Genomic DNA, 20501 nt, shown 5'->3' with positions numbered 1-20501 from the left:
TCATCGTGTCTCGATTTCTTCATTATTTTGATCCACAGTTCGGCAGCACGAGTGTCGCTGATGACATCATCAGCGGCTCCATGTGACGCTGAGCCACAAAGGAATGGAAGGATTCAGCCGTCCCGTATTTGATTATTTTCATCATTGCGTGTTTTTCACTGACAAAAGGCCTCTTCCTCACTCACCCATGTTCAGCTATATACCACACATGCATTTAGGATGTACATTTATTTTAAACCCATTTTGTTTAAGCAAACATCTTATTTGTTTTGTAGATTTGGATTTCATAAATTGTGAAAAGGTTTTAACCTATTCATACTCTTAACAAGTATCGTTATGACTTAATTACTTTCCATTAGATGTTGTAGACAGATTTTCATTATTTATTCATTTGCTGGTTATTTTCTTGATTGCATAGTTTGATCTGATAAATTTCAGAAAATAGTGTAAAAAACCCATCTAAAGACCAAGTTGATGAAAAAAAACATTTAGCTCTTTCTGATCCAGAGTAATGAGAACGTGGAGAAAAACAAACATTTAAGAAACTGAACAAAATCTTTTCTCAGCTCTACGATGTATGTATTTGTTTCTTTTGCAATTAATCTCAGTTCAGAAGTACAAAGAGAATTGCATTCCTATTAATCTCAGTTTGTCTGGTGCTAATTACAAAGGAATGAATGGAGATGGAATAGAATCGGTTCAGCCACTGGAGATGTTCAGAAAAAAGTTATTTTTATAATGATGATGATGATGATATATACTTTATTAATCCCCAAGGGGAAATTTGTCGTAACAGTAGCAGCACCAATGAACTAAACACACAAGAATAAAAATGATGTTCCCCTCCTTAGCCAAATCCAGTGTAGCTCTTTTGAGTTCTGTTGTTTACCACCATAAAGAGAAGAAGACGATGACAAAGAGGACACTTTAAAGAGTACTGAGGTTTTTAATGCATTGACAAAGCACAGCAGTTCTGCAAGATGGAGTCATCGTTCCACCCACAGCACTTAAAACAAGATGCAGGACTTGGCTGCTGCAGGAGGTCACACTCACACACTCTCCTGCTCTCTTACACACAGAGACAAACAACAACTAAAGAAAAGTCTGCTTCCAGATAAAGTATCAAACAACCTGCCAATGTCCACATACAGCACTGCATTACACATTTGTCAAAGATCTCCTTTTACCTTATCCTTCTTTATTCATAATCATTTAAATATTCAGCAGACTAAATTCTCTACAGGGGAAGTACAAGTCCCATACGAGGCACCACACATATACATTGTAACACAATAACACATGTCCAAAATAAACTATTTACTTTTAAATAAGTAGAATATGCTTTGTTGTTTTCCCGTTGCAGTCGTGGAGGAGGGCTCACAGAAGTCGTTTCTAAGAGGCTAAAAGGACATCAGTTGAGGTTTTTGTGGAGGGTGGGTTAGACATTTTAGTTTGGGGTCAAAACACATCTCACTGACGGGGTGAACAGATGGAGGAACTTACAGGCTCCCTGACAGCGATGTGAGGAGCGCTTTGGCCGTGCTATGCATAGACTGTGGCTGTTTTCATGCTCACTCACCCCCGTGACCACTGAGAGAAGGAAGAAAAAGAAAAGAGGAAAAAACAAAAACGAAATAAATGGCAGATTGTAAACCTGGATGAATGCCGAGAGTTTTCCTGTCAGTACATCAGAGGATTTAATGCGTCATGTAATAGAAAGCTGAAGGGCACATGTCCCCATTAGGGACCTCATCCCCTCTTCATGAATAGGATGGACAGGAGGATATCGAACAGTCTTAGGGTCTAACCCAGGCCACATATTCCCTTCCTCCTAGTAAAAAAGGTGCTCTGATTCTTGAGACCGTTGTCATGCAGCTGTCTGCAGAAGGATATTCTTTATATTGCACTTTCTATTTAGATCCCGCCTTGATAAGATAACACAGCAACACTGTTTTGTTTTGTTTTTTTAAGAGGAGGAAAATCGGAAAAGTGGCTCTTTAAGCCAAAGATTGGTAAACTGAGTGTGGATTTGTTGCATAGGTTCTGTAGAAGCACAGAGGTGATTTTGACAAAGTGAATTGGCTTTCCACTGATTCAATTACACAAGAAAGTTTAAATATCACAGGTGAATTTAGTGACAGCGAGGCCTTACAACAGGTCCCCCATGCCGGTCGCTTCAGTCCTAGTGCAAGGGGAGAAAAGGATGAAGAGCAGGAGCTCATGTGTGTTCATGCATGTGAGGGTGAGGGGTCTGTATGTGGTCTTTTCCCCCCCTTATTTCGTACAAGCCCGAGTGAGTGATGGTGCAGTCGGTTTCATAGTTGGTGTGTGAAAAACAGTTTTAAAGGAGAGGAGATAAAAAGGAGGATGAAGGGGTTTCTTGTTCACCTTGTAGCCTGAAATGTTGTGAGGAAAATAAGTCTTTTTCCGACGGGACTTCACAGAGAGCAGACTGACATTTTTACAAAAACAAAGTCTCTAGTTTTCAGCTGCTCAATTTGTTGTAAAAACATGTATTGTCACCAAAAGTGAAGAAATTGTTATGGACATTAAATCATTTTTTAAAACTCTGCTCTGAAGACGTTTGATTAAAAGATGTTTTCTTCACGCATGACGGGCGGTGCAAGTTAGTCAAGAAATCAGGAAAAAACACACGATTAACAAAAGTTAAGATAAGCCAGTCATCAACCAGAATATCCATCAAAAAGGCTGACGTGTCATGTAATACTCAGGCAACGTGTCATGCTTCGTTTGCAGTGTGTGTGTATTTATGAAAGCAGTGTGCATGCACCTGGCACATACACTCAAAAAAGTATCACTTATTTTATATTCTCTATGTAGTTTTGAAATGTTGAGGGTGAAACGGGTTCAAATGGCAGTCATGCAAGTGTGTGTGTCTGTGCGTGTGTGTGTGTGTGTGTGTCAGAGTAAAGTAGGAGCAGGAGAAGGGAGATGGCTTGGCAGAAAGCAACAGGAAGGTGGCACTGTTGTCCATGGCCTCTCATCCAGAAGTGGGACAGACGATGGGGGGGAGGGAGGAGCTCAGAGTTCTAGTGGGTTGGAGAAGGTGGGGGTCTCCGACTGCCATGGACACACACACGCACATAAACAGGATACAAAGAAGAGAGGATGGGACAGGTTGGGTTAGTGTTTTCTAGGTGTTAGCAGCCCCCGTTAGAACTTCAACTTTTTTATACTTACATGTTTTTATTTCAGGGCCCCCCCATGTGTTAATCATGCACATAAATACAATACCGTCACTCACACAGACAGCCACTTATATCATGAGATAACACATGGTAGGAAACCCCCGAAAACACGGCTCAGTTAGCACGGCCACAATGCAGGTAATGTGTGTTGGCAGGAGAGGCCAAAAACGAGCAGAATAACTTCATATCCAAGTGTAAGTACAGTAGCAGGCACTAATGCACTTTATTTTATTAACTGTTTGGTGTTGTAACAGGAGTGATAAAAAACCCTGAAAGGCGTAAACATATGATAACATGCTATTGTTGAAGGTTTAAGGCATCAATGTAACATCACCTCCAGAACAGTAGCTCTAAGCCGAGGGGTCGCACTATGGACTTAAGGTCACAAGCTGGTTCACAAATAAGCATCCTGCATCGAGTCTTTATGCTAAGCCAAGCTAACCTGCTGCTGGCGGTTGCTAAATGTACTGTTCTTCTCATTTAATTCTCGGCAAATTAACAAACTTTTCTTTTCATAAACCCATTTTTGTTGGTTTCTTATATTTCTTACACGTTTTAGCGTGTCGGCCCTTAAAGTGCAGTAAAGTAATTTCTACTCACAACACCCTTTGAGAGTTGCGTATGTCTATAAACTGTAAGTAGTGCAACCAAAGAGAGATGTTCCCCACTCAGATTGTTTCAATTAAATAGTTTGTAGAGGCCTGGGAATGTAAACAATCCTGTTTATCCCTAGAGGGGGGGGGGGGGGGGGTAGAAGAGAGCAGTGCTACCTGCACACATGTTGATATTAACAAATGTCATGACTTTAAACGACAACGCCAGACACTAAGACAAAGTTCGGGATGAGTGGGATGTCATGGCATAAATACGTCACAAACAACACAAACACAACGAGCACCTTTCAGGTGTGGACAGTTGAATCGTGTCTACCTTGCTGTAATCTGAGAAAATGACTCTTTCTCAAGACATTCGAACACATTCTGACGTCCTGACACCCCATCAATAAAGGAATTATTGAGACGACTCCAAAACCATCAGCTCAAACACTGATGCAAACACACACACTCTCTGAGCTGCGTGTGTGTGTGTGTGTGTGTTTGCCCATGCAGCGCTCTGGGAAGAGAAAAGAAAAGTGAGAAAACCAAAATGGCATGCAGTGAAAGGATGCCTCCTGAGAGGAGGAGAGAGAAGGAAAGTGGCCATGATGATGATGATGATGATGATGGCGGACAGTACCCAACGTACCAGAAATGTTAGTCCTCATTGGTCAGTGATAGTGATTCTGTAGAAGGAACCATAGTCATGTGGGACAGAGGTGTGGTGAGGAAAAGAGGGTTGAAGAGAGAAAAGGAGTGCAAACAGTTACAGTGCAGGAAATGACCAAAGTCACATGTGCTCAGCTCTCACCTGGACGTACCAGAATCAACACGTTTCACCACTGATGACTTTGAGTCAACGTTTTGGGAGGATGTTGAGAGACTCCTCTGTTTAACTTGTCAGGGCTGCATTAGCCAGTGAGAGCTTTGCTCAGCAACGTTAGTGTCTCCTACTTTAAGAGAGGCAAGCTGCTACTCTGACAATGAACAGGTACAGGGGGAAAAAGAAAGTGAGCTAGCTCACACACAGAGGCAAGCGGTGATGGAGGACCGACAAACATAAACACCTCGAACGCTCATTCCAGTTTCTGACTTGCTTTGAGGGGCACATTTCTTAACTATTCAGACGAGGACAGTGGGGAGGTGGGTGTAAAGCAATGAATAGTGGAGTGTTAGTAAGTTAGAAAGTTCAAAGTGGTGGAAGAAAAATATTTACCCAAACCAAGAGAAAAGGAGGAAAATAATCCACTGGTTATGAGTTGTATTGTGTCTATTCATCTATTAAGGGATCTCTATCCATCGATCCATCGGTCCACTTTCCTTGACCTCCCTTATTCCCCAGGTGTCTTCACATGTCACAGAGGGGACCCCACCTTCAGGTCGGATATCTCAGGTTGCGATGGTAAAAAACGACTTTGACAGGTTTCGAATATGTCGGCGTGAGGAGCGGCTCGAAAGGCCTCCCGTGTGTTCACTCACCTCGGCACATTTGGGGGCGCGCGGTTCGGCCGGGAAGGCACAGTGGGTGGCGGCCCACCGTAAGGGTCCGGAGAAGCCCCCGGGCGAGACGGGACAGGGGGCCCCCCGGCAGGAGGGGGCCCAGGTGGAGGCCCACGAGAGAGCGGGCGACCCGGAGGTCCCGGTGGTGCTCTGCGGTTTGGAGTTGGACTGGTGGCTGGAGACCTGGAGGAGAAGGGAGGACACGGACCACTGCATTCACAAAACACAAAGCAACCAATCGGATAACTCGCCATGCTCATATTCTACTTGATCGTTCAATAGGGATCCAAATGAAATAATAAGTTCACATAAAACAATAAGTTCAAGGGTCCTACCGTCCCCCACACAGCCGCTAATCCTCTGTCCCTTACCTTCCTCCGGAGCCGCTCCGCTGCACCTGCAGCCAAGAGTCATCCACCGGAGGCGGCATGGTGGTGGTGATGGTGGATGTGCTGATGTCACCGATGATGCTGAGGGCCTCCCGCAGGGCGTGGTACATCCGCAGCATCTCATCCCGGTGCTGGGCCTGCTCCTGAGACTCCTCCATCAGCGTGCCCTGGTCGCCGCAGGAATACAGCTGGGCCAGCAGCTCTGCGTTGATGAACACTTTAGTCTGGACAGAATGACAGAGACGTTTTGGGATGGAAGTTGTGTATATCTATATCAATTTATATATGTGTCTGAAAGAGCTGTCGGTTGAAATGGCGAGCTCACATTGTTAATCATGAGGTGCATGATGGTCTTCGGCATCAAGTCCCGGACGGTCTTGTTGACGATGGCCATGTAGGAGTCCACCAGGTTACGAATGGTCTCCACCTGCCGCTCCAGCTGAGGGTCCATGTTGTGCATTATGTTGTCAGAGCCATTCTCATCGCCGCCGTCCTTTAGTGGAGACAAATGGGGGAGGGAGGACAGAGGACATCGAGTTCAACTTCACTTCAGAGAGGAGAGAAACAGAGACTAGACACAACAGACACGATCAGAGGTGACATGGCAACTCTGAAGAAGACGCTCCACTCAATAATGGTTTCAGGGTGAAAACTTATAAAAGACACAAAGATACTTAAAATGCGGGATGCATACCTTTCCTTCCTTATAAGGTCAAACAGCAATGAGGAAAACAGACATTGAAAGAGAACAGATACACATGAGAGATATGACAACATACAAATAAACATCCCAACAACTCGTATAAAACAATAATTAGCTTTACTTGAAGACAAAATCAAGGTTAATAATGTGTTGTGTTTTTTGCATATTGTTTCGTACTTCTTGCAATCAATCCAATGATTAAAAGGTAAATATCACTTATTGTACATGGTATACTGGATGTATGCATTAAAACAAATGCTTTGATCAAATCTTACCGTGACCCGTTCAGGATACACTCCGGCTCTGAGGAAGGAGGCCTTCCAGGCGTCGATGTCTTCCTGAGTCTCACAGGCCAGCTCCAGCTGCCGGTAGTCCTTATACACATTTCTGTGGACACACGATGCCCAATGATGTTCTTTGGGTTTTTATAGATTATTCTTTTAGACCTCAAATGTGTTACTTGCAGCCGCATATCCCATACTACTGTATTGACTCAATTACTGAGATACATTTGTGGGCTTCTTTATACTTTTCTTTTACTCCTCTGCATTTATTTCACAGCTATGATTACTTCTCAAACTTTCACTTGAGATTTGACATACAAAACATGTGAATAACACATTAATAATAATAAATGGTTTCCTCAGCAAACTAATAGGTATATTCAAGTGTTACTTACATTGTAATGCTTAAAAACAATTACCCGACAATATAAGACTTCAGGTCGATACTTTGTAAACTTTAACTTGGCATTACGTGATCAATACTATTCCTCAGCTGTGTATGTGTGTATTGATGTGTGTGCGTGTGTAATAAAACCTCTGTTCGGTGTTGAAGAGGGCAAAGATGTGCTTGCTGGACATGAAACCTTTCTCCACATCGCGCAGCTTCAGGTTGTCCACCTGCAGCATGTACTTCTTCTCCTTCTCCTGCAGGGGGCGACAGAGAGACACACTGGTTGCAAACGTGAGGGAGAGAAAGAAGGAGACTGAGTTGCTCCTTGGGTGAGGAATTTGGCTCAAGAGTAAACACGGTAATATAGATGCACAGTATTTTGCACTAACATTGTACATCAGAACAAAATAAAATAACTACTGCAGAAGGCACTGCTGCATTATAATAACTGGGCTGATCAATTTAGGCTACTACTTAATATTTAAAAAAACTTCTAATTTCAGGAGACACAACGACAGAAACTCGATTAAGAGACGGGAAAAAAAGGTGATGAAATAACTCTGGAATCAGGAGTGAATGCTCACATCTTACATTTAACAGCATGGAGAGAAAGAAAAGAGGAGAAAAAGGCAAGAGAGACAAATGTGAAAGTCACACACAGCCCTCAAGTCTGTGGTTTTGATTACAGTTGTGCAGAGTTAAAAAAAGAAGGGGTGGGGGGTGGTGAGCAACAAATGAGAAACACACACGTGCAGAGCGAGAGAGAGAAAACCGCTTCCCAGTGTAGAAATCTCTTGTAAATCTGCACACAGCATATGATATCCAGACATTCAACGATTTATGAATCAAAGCATCTGACACATGCCACCACTCTCACTTCTTCTCTATCTCACATTCACGCACACAGGCACGCACACACAAACACACACGCACACACACGTGTTGTGTTTTGACTCCTCAAAGTCTATTGTTACAAAATGAAGTTTACTGAGGGTGCATTTGTGTGCGCATGTTTTACTATCCACAACAAAATGTGTCTTAAAAAAAAGATTAGCCAAAAATAGTACAGGATGAGTGAGTTTCTTTAAACATTGATAAACACACACACACAAATACACACACAAATACACACACACTGCTTTGGTAGCAAACAGCACCTTTAAGCGTACTCTCTAACTAACCTTAAAACCATCTGGAGAGCTAACCACGGGCCTGCCCTGCCCAACCCAGTGTGTGTGTGTGTGTGTGTGTGTGTGGACAGAAAAAAAGAGAGGGAGACAGGGGGTTGTGTGTGTGACCAAACTCCTTCATCAAAGGATTTATGACCTGTGCGGCCAAATGGCCATATCCCCTAACTGCATGTAAAAACTCTCTCACACACACACACACACACACACACACACACACACACACACACACACACACACACACACACACACACACACACACACACACACACACACACACACACACACACACACACACACACACACACACACACACACACACACACACACACACACACAGACACACTTAAACCCATGGTTCACCCAGGTGTCCGCTATACAAAAAATAAAACTAAACAAGCAGTCGATCCAGACTGCTGACATCATCATTAATGGGGAAAAGAGGTCCCCGTCCTCCGTCTCTAAATTTGCTCCGTATTTCTCCATCTTCCTTCTTTTTTCTTGCTCTCTCTTCATCATTTTCTTCCCTCCTCTTTCCCCTTGTTCCCTCGCTCTCTTGCTTCCCTGGGAGTGAGCAACCTTGGATTGATTCATACATTTTCCTTTCCTCTGGCCAGTAAATCCAGTCAGGAGAGTTGGAAAGGGAGAAGGATGAGGGGAGGGAGGAGGGAGGAGGGAGGAGGGAGGGGGGGGGGTTCTGGTCTGTGAGTGTGTGCATGTGAAGAAAGTACAGAGAAAGTAAACTTAAAGTGGAGACGGAACGGCAAAGTGTGGAATAAAGCAAGCAAGACATATTAATACGAAGACAAATTTGGGTTACTACTTTTTTTTATAACTGTAGGTTTGATGCACTCTCCCCACTTCTGACAGATTATTTGGGGTTTCTGTCTGTCAACTAGCCCATATTGCATGTGTGTGTTCATGTGTGTGTGTGTAGTTGTGTTGAAGGAAGTCAGGAGTTGAGTGCTTTCCCATATGCTCCCATAAAAGCCAACCAGCAATAGCGGCCAAATGTACAGAATTCCGACACACTGACGCATGAGAAAACATACTCCAACATCCAGATACACACATGATATGCATTAGCTATATGAGATACATACGTATGAAGCACACACACACACACACACAAACTTTATTTGACCTTTATCCGCAGCAATTATACTTGCATTGTGAATCAACTTCCAAGAGACAGACCGGCAGAACAAAAAGACTCAAAGTGCAGTGAGGAATGGATGTGTGTCGGGGGACTTCCCTTCTGTTTGCAATAATCACGATGGAAACAGCGCGGTTGTGTGTGTGGTCATTGGTGCATACCTGCAATGTAATCTGTGTGTGTAATCGATACACAAGAGAAGATTTGTAAACGCAGAACAGCGACTACCTCATGTCACACATTATTTTGTCTGTTGAATACCGTAAATACATTTCGTGGTTTGATTAAAGAACTCAAGTCTCTATTTTATTTGATTCATGCAAGACATTTATTGACAATTATCATGAACCGGCAGTGATCTGATTACAGTCCTTTGCCGCAGGTCTCTCTCGCTGTGTTTATCTTCCTCGTGAGTCCCTCCAGCGAGCGTCTGTCCTCTTCTGGGACGGCCTCTTTCCACTGCGTCTGGAAGGCACGGTGGGTGGAAAGGTTTCCGAGGATGTCACGTCCGTGGCGCCTCACGTCCACTGCAGCATCAACACATATTTTTCTTAGAGCAATAAGGAAGTGTTTGGTGAACTTGTTGCTCCCGGTGAGGGTCTGTGTTGCTCCAAGGATGTCGCACAACTGGCCGAGGTGTTGAGCCGCGGTCGCTCTGACTGCGGCGCTGCGGTGACCCAGACCTGCACTCAGCAGAGCTTTCATGCTGCAACCGGGACTACAGTTTTGAACCATTGCGTCCAATGTCAGATTTGCCTGCTGCTGCATTAAAGTGTTGCACTTGGACACTTTCAGCAGCACGGCACACCCAGTTTCCCCCACCATGTCATCCATGGATGTCTGAAGGTGAGCATACATCTCACCCAGGGTGGTCATAGCAGTGCAGGAAACAGCACAGTGCAAGTTCTGCACCTCCTTTATGACACCCACACAGACTTCATGAAGTGAGGCCTTCAATGTGTCCTGGTGGTTCCTTGCCAGATCTTGAACACATGTTAAACCATCAATTTTGTTTTGCCAATCGTCGGAGCCAAGCAGTTTGAAGATATGGTCCAGGTGTTTTTTAGGATTGGACATTGGCCACAGTCGCTGCTTGTCTTCATCAGACTGTCTCACCTGGAAGGGTTGAGATGGTTTGGCTGTGGTCGGAAGCGGAGGAGGAGGAGGAGGAGGAGATGTGAAAGACGGCTGAGGGACGTATACCTCAGCAGGACGTTCAGCCTCCGCTGTGCCGAGACGGGAGCCCCAGAATCTGGAAATCATGTCAGCAACCTGAAAGGCTTCCTGCCTCACATGGGCAAGAGTGGCCTCATCCTCCATCAAAGTCCAGAATATTTGCTTTTTACTTTTTGTAGGAGTCCTCCAGTCTGTCTTGTATTTAGAGGTCCTCTGATTACCCGACTCGGTGGTCATCAGGTCAGCCATCTTGTCTTCTTCCTGCTTGAGATGAGCATGCATGGCCTCATTCCTCATGATACACCTGACGCTGTCCTCATCAACGTTTGCACGAAGCTGTTTGTCTTGCCTGGACTTTAATGTCTTCCGATTGCCCCTTTCTTTCGTAATATCATCAGCTACCTTGTGGGCTTCTGCCTTGATATGAGCGTGCATGTCTTCATCCTCCATGATCGACCAGAAGTTGCCCTCATGAAAGATTCCCAGAGTCCTCTGGGGTCTGTTGTCTTTCCAGAAACAATGCATGTTGTCTTGTGTCTCTTGATGAGCCATTGGTGATGTTGACAGAAAGATGCAATGAACAGTCAATCACTCAAACGGACACGTGGTCATAGTTACTGAAGTGTATTCTTGAATGTGTTCTAAAACACTGTGTGTAAGCTAACCGTAGAATGATGTCGTTCCAATTCCATAAACTCACATAGCTATGTGTATAAATGGCTGTTAAACAGGGAAATTAGTCATTTACGGACAATTCGTCCCTATGTGTTTGCGAGAGAGATTTGTGCCTCTTACGTTTTGGTGCAAACTACATAAAATAAACGCTCAGTTGTGAGTTTGAAGAAAACCAAAGGTAAAACTAAAGCAGTCTAACGTAACTGCAATGAATCCTACCTAACCAAGGTTATAATGTTCAGTTAGTCTCTTCTGAGGCTGCAGCTTGTACTGCATTGCCTTATGCAGAGAGGCGTTTCTGTTATTTATCCTACCTTCATGGATATAAATGGGATGGACAAAATAACAGAAACATGTCAATATCATGCAATACAATTCAGAAGCTGAATCAACGTCTCTTTTAAACAGTTTCTACGGAAACTTAAGGTTATAACCTTCATCGGATTTATTGCAGGGCTGTTTGGCTTGGTGTACCTAATAAACTGGCAACTGAGCGTACGCCTGTGTGACCCTGCTTACTACCGGGAGTTGAACCCACACAAACACAGTAAACAAAGTGCTCTGGGTGTAGCTGGCCTTGAAATTATCCACCACAAGCCAAACCCAACTACTTAATACGAGCGACTGTGTTCAACAGAGTTAATAAAGTAAAACCTTTTTTCTATTTATTTACAACAGACACGCGTCAAAGTAGGTTAATGGGTCACTGAATCAATCTGTTATTCTCTGGATTGTCCATGACTCAGGATATTTTAAAGACCGTGTTGTGAGCAGGGAAAGTATTTTCTACCAAAGTATACCACAGTACTTTTGAATAACGTTGAGGTTGAGCTCTGTGGGGCTTTACACGGTGCTAGTGACAGTCATTCTTTAAAGAGACGTTGCCGTTAAGTCTTCTGAATACGATTTCTTAATATCACCTCCTCGATATTGGAATGGTAGCAGAAATCACAGCACTGGCTGACACCCTCATGAGTTGGTTGGGAAAATGTATCTTTTAAAAGTTGGGTGACCTGACCCTTTAACCTGGGATACTGGGTTTGAAACCTTTTGTCTGAACCTCAACACACACACACACTCTGACACGCAGACACACACACACTCAGCAGGCAGTGCACTCGGTAGTTAACCTGTGGTGTTTGGAGCAGTGTGTGAGCAAAGTACTTTCCATGGTTTTATTTTTCTAGTGAGTAATAGCCGGCTCATTAGGAAAAGCCAGAGGAAGTTCACTTCTGGATTCATAAAGGCATTTCACCACTCACGGTGCACACGGTCCAAAAAAACGTCTCAAACACTAATTCAAAATGCGGATGAAATATGGCCTCACACACACACACACCCCCACACACACTCACTCACACATACATACAGACACACAAACACACACACACACACACACACACAGAGACAGACAGACAGAGAGAGAAATGATAGTGTGTACAAACACACACAAGGAGACCTTACACAAACCATATCCAATTAACACTTTAAAACAAATCGGAGTAGTTTGGTGGGCAAAACCAAAGAAGATAGTCGTTTACGGCATCCATGTTGTTTTAAGAGGCTGCATATGTCTTAGTGTGTGTGTGTGTGTGTGTGTGTGTGTGTTGATGGGAGTCTGATAGGAAAGTCCTGGTGACTTGGGCCATGCATCAAAGGGCTGCAGAGAAGCCGCACGGCATCTGGGAGCAATAACGCTGCTTCTAACCCTTCATTACCACAAAGACTGGGCCCTGGGTGGCAGCCAACGGCAATTTTCACAACCCTCCTCCTCACCTCCCTCCGGTTTTCTTTCCCTCCATTCTTCTACCATTCCCCTATTGAGTTTTGCCTTAAATTAAACACAGAGCATTTCTGTAAGTCGAACATGCTGGGCAAGGGGAAAGACATAAAAAGGATGGGACTCGTGTTTGAAGCACTTGCTTAGCTTCAATGCAAAGTTGTAGTTCAGTCCAATTAATATAGAAAGAGCTTTGGACAAGTAGATTTGTTACTCGAAACCTAATGCACTTTTGGGAGGGAAAACTTCTTTTTTTAAATGAAGACAGATATTGCTGAGTCTACTTTATAATCAAAAATCCCACTAAGGCACGCCACAATCTGGCTTTGGTCTGTGAGTAATATGCCTTTGAGAAACAGCATCTGAAGACCCAATTTGACTTATGCCATTTGGACTTTATTTGAAGTAAGGACACATGTTGCCAACATTTATATCAGGAGCAACAAACAACTCGGTTCAGAGAATTATGATTGGGAAAAGCTAAATTAGAGCTATTCTGGGACAATGTGTAAAATCACAGATGTTGATGCCTCGTCGAGCTACAAAGTTGGGCAATAATGCTCATAACAAATCACTTTGGGCATCGGGCCAGTGTCCTCTCCAATACTTCATATTCCTTGTTGATAACAGTGCAGACTAATAGTTTTTTCCCGCTCATCTGTCAGCTACGGATAAAAGTTTCAAATCTAATCAGGAACGTTTCACAGATAAGAACAGTGTAATGTATGACATATTTTGCTTGGCAGGTGGAACTTGCTTTTCATTGCTCTTTTTTCTCTCCCAAATGTTTAATCTCAGCCCCCTCTAGAAAAGGGACTCGGCTTTTCTCTCCCTGTGGGAACAAGCGCAAACACAAATAAACGTCTTCACGGAGAAAGGAAACATCCACACGCCGACGACGACACACACAGCCAGCGGTCCGGTTGAAATGCGGGCCGGCCGTTCGGGATACTTTCCTGTTTGGCAGCTAATTGCCGAGCAGTTAATTATATGCTCTGCGTTTACTTCTGCAGAAGGTCAGTCTAACAACCCAGGGCCTGGCTGGGACATGTGATCAATCACTGTGACCACCAAAGAGTCAAAGAAAGAGGGAGGGGTGGGGCGCCGCAGTCCGCTAACCACACAATTAAACATGTGAAAATGGCCACACGTCGAGCGGCTGCTGTCTGATGGAGGGCAACGGCTCTGGTCAAGCTTTGTGTTTAGTGTCTCTCGTCTCCCGAGGAATATTTTATGGTCTCTTGAAAAAGCATGCGCTTGCGCAGTAGATTTATATATTTCAGATTCACGCGTGAGCACGTGAAATAAAAAATAATGCCTGTAGAAGGTCCCTTACTTTCACGTGTGAAACAAATATTGTTGGATATATGTGCATGTGCAAAAAGGGGAGAAAGAAAAGTGCAACTACAAACTGAAATATTCACACGTGAGGTAAACACTTGCTGTTAAAATGACATTGAGGTAAAACGTTCACATATGGAACCACATATATAACCAACAGGAAATCCCAAAGGGGTTGAACTTTTTATAGAGTTCTATAGTGTATTTGTGGTATTTTATAGATGCAAAATTGGAGGAATACTGGCAGTGGGCTAATCCTTAAAACCCTTATCCGGTTTTACTTTCGTCCTTTTATCGTCAGCCCTACATGACCCAAATCGGACTGAAATTAACTGCTAGACTGAATACATTTTATATGAAAATAAACTGCCAGAATATAAAATGTGCACTTCTAAATCAAATTTGTTCTGCATACACACACACAAAAATACTTTTATGACATCATTTTGCCAATGCTGCTCCAATGGTGTAGACTAGAGGGATTTTTATTGTTTTCACTTTACACATTTACATGAAATGTAGTCTTGTAAATGTGATATTCAGGATCACAAAAAGTCTCTCACCTATGTCAATGTTAAAGATGTTCAATTATACCTCAAGCAAGTCATTAAGACGAAAAGTAATATAAAATATAACGAGTATAAAATAGCTATAAATAAGGATGCATGCGCCGTGAGAGTAGTTTGGAAAAGGTGACATGCAGCATTCTTTAAATGTCTGTCAATGCTTCTTCAAAGCCGGCAGAGAGCCTGCACAGTCTCACATACACATCACAAAATGACAAACTACACACACACACACATGCGGGAGACATTAAGACATTAATGAGTTTCTTTTTATCTGCCCCGTGTCTGTTCGGTTATAATCCCTGGCTTTGTTTTCCTCATGATTTCTGTGTTGATCTTGTGTTCTGGATATGCAAGGAGCAATCAGAAAAAATGAAAAACACGCATTACTCATTTATCTCATCAGTCAGGCAGGATAAACTTCTAAATTATCCCCAAAACACCCTGCGTACCTCCTCGGCCTCTGACACGCTGCGGTCGTCACTCGGTTCCTGTTTCTTTTTTTAGTAATCTCCAACCCGTTTTTCTTTTTCAATAAGGCCCTGTAATTTATTCATCACCATTTCCCCACAATTTTGTCCATTACATCTTTCAGTTTTCTTCTAAAAAAAGGTTGCATATCTTTACAGCTATTCTCTTCTGCTGCCTTGATTCACTTTAGTAGATTTCATATGTTTAGCTGTCCGCTCTATTTGTTTTGTGTCTCTGAGCCGGATATTCTTAACATTTCAAAGACAGCAACCATATAAAATATAATAATTGGTGTCTTATCACATCTGAGCTCATATTTGAGCTGTTTAAACTACATTTTAGAAAGTTTCAGAGTTGTTAGCAGTTCCCCTGCCTCTCAACTTCTCACATGGTTTCAATCAAATAAATATTCAAGATCAAGAGAGCTAAAAGTATATAAAAATACTGTGTGTCACATAACTAATAGGAAGAAGAAAAAAAGAAGAAAATACAAATTTGTGTGGCAGAACCACTGGACTAAACTGTGCCGCTGAATATAAAGTAGTTATACCAACTCCACTAGCACAGGAAATACCTAAAAAATAACTAGAGGAATACCAGTCAAAGAGGCCATTTTCCTTCAGAGACTTTGATATTTCTTCTGTATTTTTTTACTTTTAATCGAGTATTTTCACATTAATGTATTATTACATTTATTTTAAGTTAAGAATTTAAATACCTCTTCCACCACTAGACTTTGACCACACCATGATCCTTTTGGAAAATATCTGAAATATGTTCGACAACTTCTTCAGTTTATTGTTTCAACAAAGAATAAATAATAAAATGATACTTTGAAGGAGAAAGAAAATAAAACCAAGAAAATAAAACCAAGCTATTATGTGGTCGACATTCGTGCTAACCAACGATGATGATGGCGATTGTATATCTCTAGTCTAAAAACTATGTGTGATCTTTCACTGGGACTGATGACACTCACATGAAATACAGGGGATCACGTTCATGGGTTTGGCCGGCGTGTTGCACTCACACACACAGCATGGTGTTCACACGCTTATAGCAGACTGACTCTAACACTTGTATGACAGTCGTTGGCTTCATGCAGTAGCAAAATACAAAGATGGGAAGGAAACTTGAGGTTTTCCATGAAAGAATTAACCAGCACCAGTTCATGTCAAGAGAGAAGAACATGGAAGCACATTACATTTGTGTGTGTGTGTGTGTGTGTGTGTGCATACTTTTAAAAAGAAGCTGCCATCCTGGTCATCCAAACAGTGGAAACAATGTTGGTGTAACCGCAGCGGCCCCCATTAACATTCACTCCTTCCAATCACGAAACTCGAAACTGAACTGCAACAATAAAAAGGATTAGTTCTCTTTTCTGGCTTGTTTCTCAGCAAAAAAAAAATTATATTTCTTGAAGCCTACAACCCCCTCACCGGCCATCATATCTGCTCCTTTTCGCCCCACATTTTTTAAGTTGCTTCAGTCTTTCATCTCCACTTTCCTCCCGGTGTCCCTCACTTTCTCTCCAATTCCCTCCATCCCTCCATCTCTGCCAGTAATGCTGACTCGTCTCTCCCGGGATTGTCCCTGCTTTGATTTGGAGCTCAGAAACCATAGCTAAAACAAACACACGCCATTGGCCACCTCTGAACACACGCACACACACACATACGTACACACACACACACACCTGGAAACACTAGCCTTGATTACTCCTGTCTGCAAGCGGTAAGAAAGAATCCTAAATGTGAGTGTGTGTGGGTGTGTGAAACGAAGAAGGTGAATGAGGCAAACTTTACTTGTGTAGCAACTTTGAAACACACAGACTCTTCCTTTGCGTCTACTCGCACACACGAAACACACAAAACCTCTTTCGCTCTGGTTCTGATTTACCAGTAGTATGTCACCCTTCACCAGCATCCCCCCTCTGTCTGTGTGTGTGTGTGTGTGTTTGCATGTGTGTGTGTGGGGGTGCGTGTGAGTGTGTTGGGAAGACGGCAGAGCTGCATAAAGGGCTCTTTATTCGAGTTGGACAGGGAGAGGAAATCAGCTTTAGATGTAAAAACAGAGGGAGCAGGAGAGAGATGGAGACCACAGGGCTGCACATCTGGAGTTGTTACAAGGCTTCCTCCGCTCGCCAAGAAAACGCCGACATTCCTGCCCTCGCTACAAAGACCATGGAGCCTCTGCTCTCACTCCTACACACACACATCCATCACTCCAAAACCACAGATACATGTAGCATAAGAGGAGAGGCGCGCACACACCGAATGGAAAGGACGGACATGCGGACGCTTTACGAAGCTCAGATCGGCCTCCACGCGAGACGTCCTCCCATCTGCCCACACACACTTTCAACAAAAAAGTTCTCTCCCTCGGCCGCCAATCCTTCACTCCCTTTCCAAACTTTACGACACACACGCCAACTGAATGCGTCTCTCTTCCTGTTCACCTTTGACCTTCCACTTTCTCCCCAAAAGTCAGAGAAGAAAGAAGGAAAGGGAGAGGGGGGAGCCAGACAGAGGGAGGGGAGAGGAGAGGAAAAAATGGGGGGCCGGCGAGCTCCTCCTCCTTCACTCTCCATATCTCCTCTCTCTCTCCTTCCTTTTTCTCCTTCTGTCTCTTAAAGGGGAAACTTGATGGCCAGTCCTTTGCCACGTCGAGCCTCCAGCCGGTCCACCGTGCTCCTTGCCGGCTTTTTGGCTCCGGGAAGCTTGAGTAAACAAATCCGAACGACTCCAAAGTCGCATTTGGACACCATCAGCATGATTTCGCCTCAATGGTGCCCGCGGCGTTGAATGAAAGGATGTCGGGAGATGAAATGGGGCTAACCAGTCAAGAAGGAGAAAGAAATGATATCAGCCAAGAAGAAGAGAAAGAGTTGAAAAGAGAGCAGACGGTGGAGTCGCAGGTATCCCCTCCGCAAGGAGAACTTTATTTCCGTTTGAGTCAAGCAGACAAAAGGTGATGTGTTCCGGTGTTTCCGTGAGAGGTGTTGGGTCAGACTCGGTATGATCTCAGTTGACCACAACTATTCGCTGCTTAGAGAGATTGAGGGGAAAGAGCTGGCTTTGGGGAGTTTTTTTTTACTGACAGCTTAATCTTAACAGTTTTTTAAACTGTTATCGTTGCAAGAAAAATCCTGGATTTAATTTATTTGATCTTAGCTTCAGGGTCAGCCGAGTTTAGATTGTAAAAAAGTGCGCCAAATGAGGTATGAACTCTATGTGTCTGTGTATGTGTGTGTGTTTGTGTGTGTGCGTGTGTGTTAAGATATGTGTGCTCTTCTTCCTCAATCGCTGTTTGTTGTCTGCTTTAATCCTTTTTTTTGTTAACTACTACTAATTTTTCCGAAGAAAATGGCACTTTGTTTTGTTTGCGTTTTTTTTGAGCAACAAATTACTTCTTGCGTTGATTTGACCAATAATATCCAAACAATACAGAGAATTTACTTAATAATACATGAGAATATTTAAAGGGATTTATTACACTTCAGCATCAGAGCTCCGTCTGGAAGGCCGCGTCTCACGGCGGGAAACAGGAGGGAACGTCGTTGAATCTGCCAATCAGCAGCTATCACCTCTGTCTAACCTCCCTCACTCCTCCACCTCCTCTTCCTTCACCTCCCTGCCGGCCCCTTCATCCATCCCTCACATGCTGTTTCTCCTACAGCCCGCAAATTCAGCCTGATCAGCACTTTGAGTCAGACTATGAGAGCAGAAGGAGCTAGACGTAAGAGTCAGACACTTGAATCACAGTGAGTATAGTTTAGTGTGTACGTGTGTATGTGTGTGTGTGTGTGAACGTATCATGGCATCTTCCTCCTGATGGTGGGAGCTCATCTGTGTGTGCACGAGGAACACCTTCTCTACAGCATCTTTTAGTTGCCCAGCCCGCCTGCCCAGTGTTCAGACTACCTGTTCAGGAAGTAGTGGTTGTACAGTAGTCTGCACATTGGTTAGGCTGGCCGGGGAAGCACGGGACGACCCGCAGTGTCCGAAAGAGGGACGAGCAAGACAGCGACAGCCCTCCAGACGGCATCCAGCAAGCTGAAGCATATTTAAGATATGGGAACATGCAGCACCAGCACTCGCCCATCTGGAGGAGTCGGGCACGGGTCTAAATAAAGCACCCAAAGGAGTGCCGCTACAGAGGCTTGGCCTTCGCGTATCCTGGATTTATGAGTGACGGATACACAAGTAACAAATTATGTTTAAATCTGTTGACTAAGACATGAGGTCACAAGTTATTGCGTTGTGTATATAGAGTCTATATTGTATGTGTTGTATTGTTTGATTATTCATTGATCTGTTCAACTGTAAAATAGTTTGAAATAGCTGAAATAAAGATGTTTGGAGATGTTTTTGACATTGTTTCTCTTTTTCTTTTCTCAAGCGAGTTACAAAATCACAGAAAATAAACAAATACTAATCCATAAAATGGGGAAATCCCGCATCAACCGACAGAATCATATTCATACAACTGTAAGTGAGAGTTGCATGACATTCCCAACATATTTTTCTACAATACCAAAAGATCTAACTAGGAATTAAAACCAAAAAGAAGTTCAGCCACATAGTGGAACTGAACACGTAGCCAAAAAGAAAAGGATAGCTCAAATACACAGTGAAACCCAGCTTTGCACTGAGATGTACAATTACGTCTCTGCCTTCACTTCACCAACTTCACCTCAAATCATAACGTGATGTGCAGGGAGGCGGGGAGCAACCGTACCGACATGTTGAAAGAGAAGCCACTCTGTCATTGTTTAGTCGCCATTCTTTGTATAGTTGCCCCCAAAAAAAGGCCGAAAACTGTTTGTGTCTTTAGTGTTTGTTGGTGACGTCAAGTGAAACGTTACTAAAGCTCGACCCCTTGCCTCATTCACATTATGTGCCGTTTTTCTTCCAGCCCGTCTGTCTTTGATAAAGCGAACCCACAGCGAGCGTACCATTCTGAACTGCTTCTATCTCTCGAGAACACAAAGCGGAGCAGCAGCAGTCACACGGTGTCCCCTCACAGGGCAACGGCGGCTGGAATGAACACCGCAAAGTAACCTGTTTCCATTTAG

At 43.5% G+C, this 20501-nt stretch overlaps 1 protein-coding gene across 5 annotated transcripts in view; it reads right to left on the bottom strand.

The window, feature by feature from the left end:
- Nucleotides 1-922: 922 nt before the first annotated feature.
- dnm1a (dynamin 1a) overlaps nucleotides 923-20501 on the bottom strand; it is a 45365-nt gene continuing 25786 nt past the window's right edge. For 3 of the 5 annotated variants that reach the window (XM_056432385.1, XM_056432386.1, XM_056432387.1), the window contains 6 exons: nucleotides 7217-7326; nucleotides 6673-6784; nucleotides 6020-6187; nucleotides 5677-5918; nucleotides 5285-5488; nucleotides 923-1590 (listed from right to left, as the gene is read on the bottom strand). In XM_056432385.1, coding sequence (XP_056288360.1) covers nucleotides 1572-1590; nucleotides 5285-5488; nucleotides 5677-5918; nucleotides 6020-6187; nucleotides 6673-6784; nucleotides 7217-7326 — 855 coding nt within the window. In that variant the 3' untranslated portion in view covers nucleotides 923-1571. Of the gene's footprint in view, nucleotides 1591-5284; nucleotides 5489-5676; nucleotides 5919-6019; nucleotides 6188-6672; nucleotides 6785-7216; nucleotides 7327-20501 lie in introns of those variants that run through there. The other 2 variants (XR_008833888.1, XM_056432388.1) reach the window with 2 other exon arrangements.

This window comes from Pseudoliparis swirei, chromosome 15, assembly GCF_029220125.1.
Source record: "Pseudoliparis swirei isolate HS2019 ecotype Mariana Trench chromosome 15, NWPU_hadal_v1, whole genome shotgun sequence".
Lineage (NCBI taxonomy): Eukaryota > Metazoa > Chordata > Actinopteri > Perciformes > Liparidae > Pseudoliparis > Pseudoliparis swirei.
The sequence above is the reverse complement of the archived record's forward strand: the minus strand, read 5'-3'. Positions and strand labels throughout refer to the sequence as shown.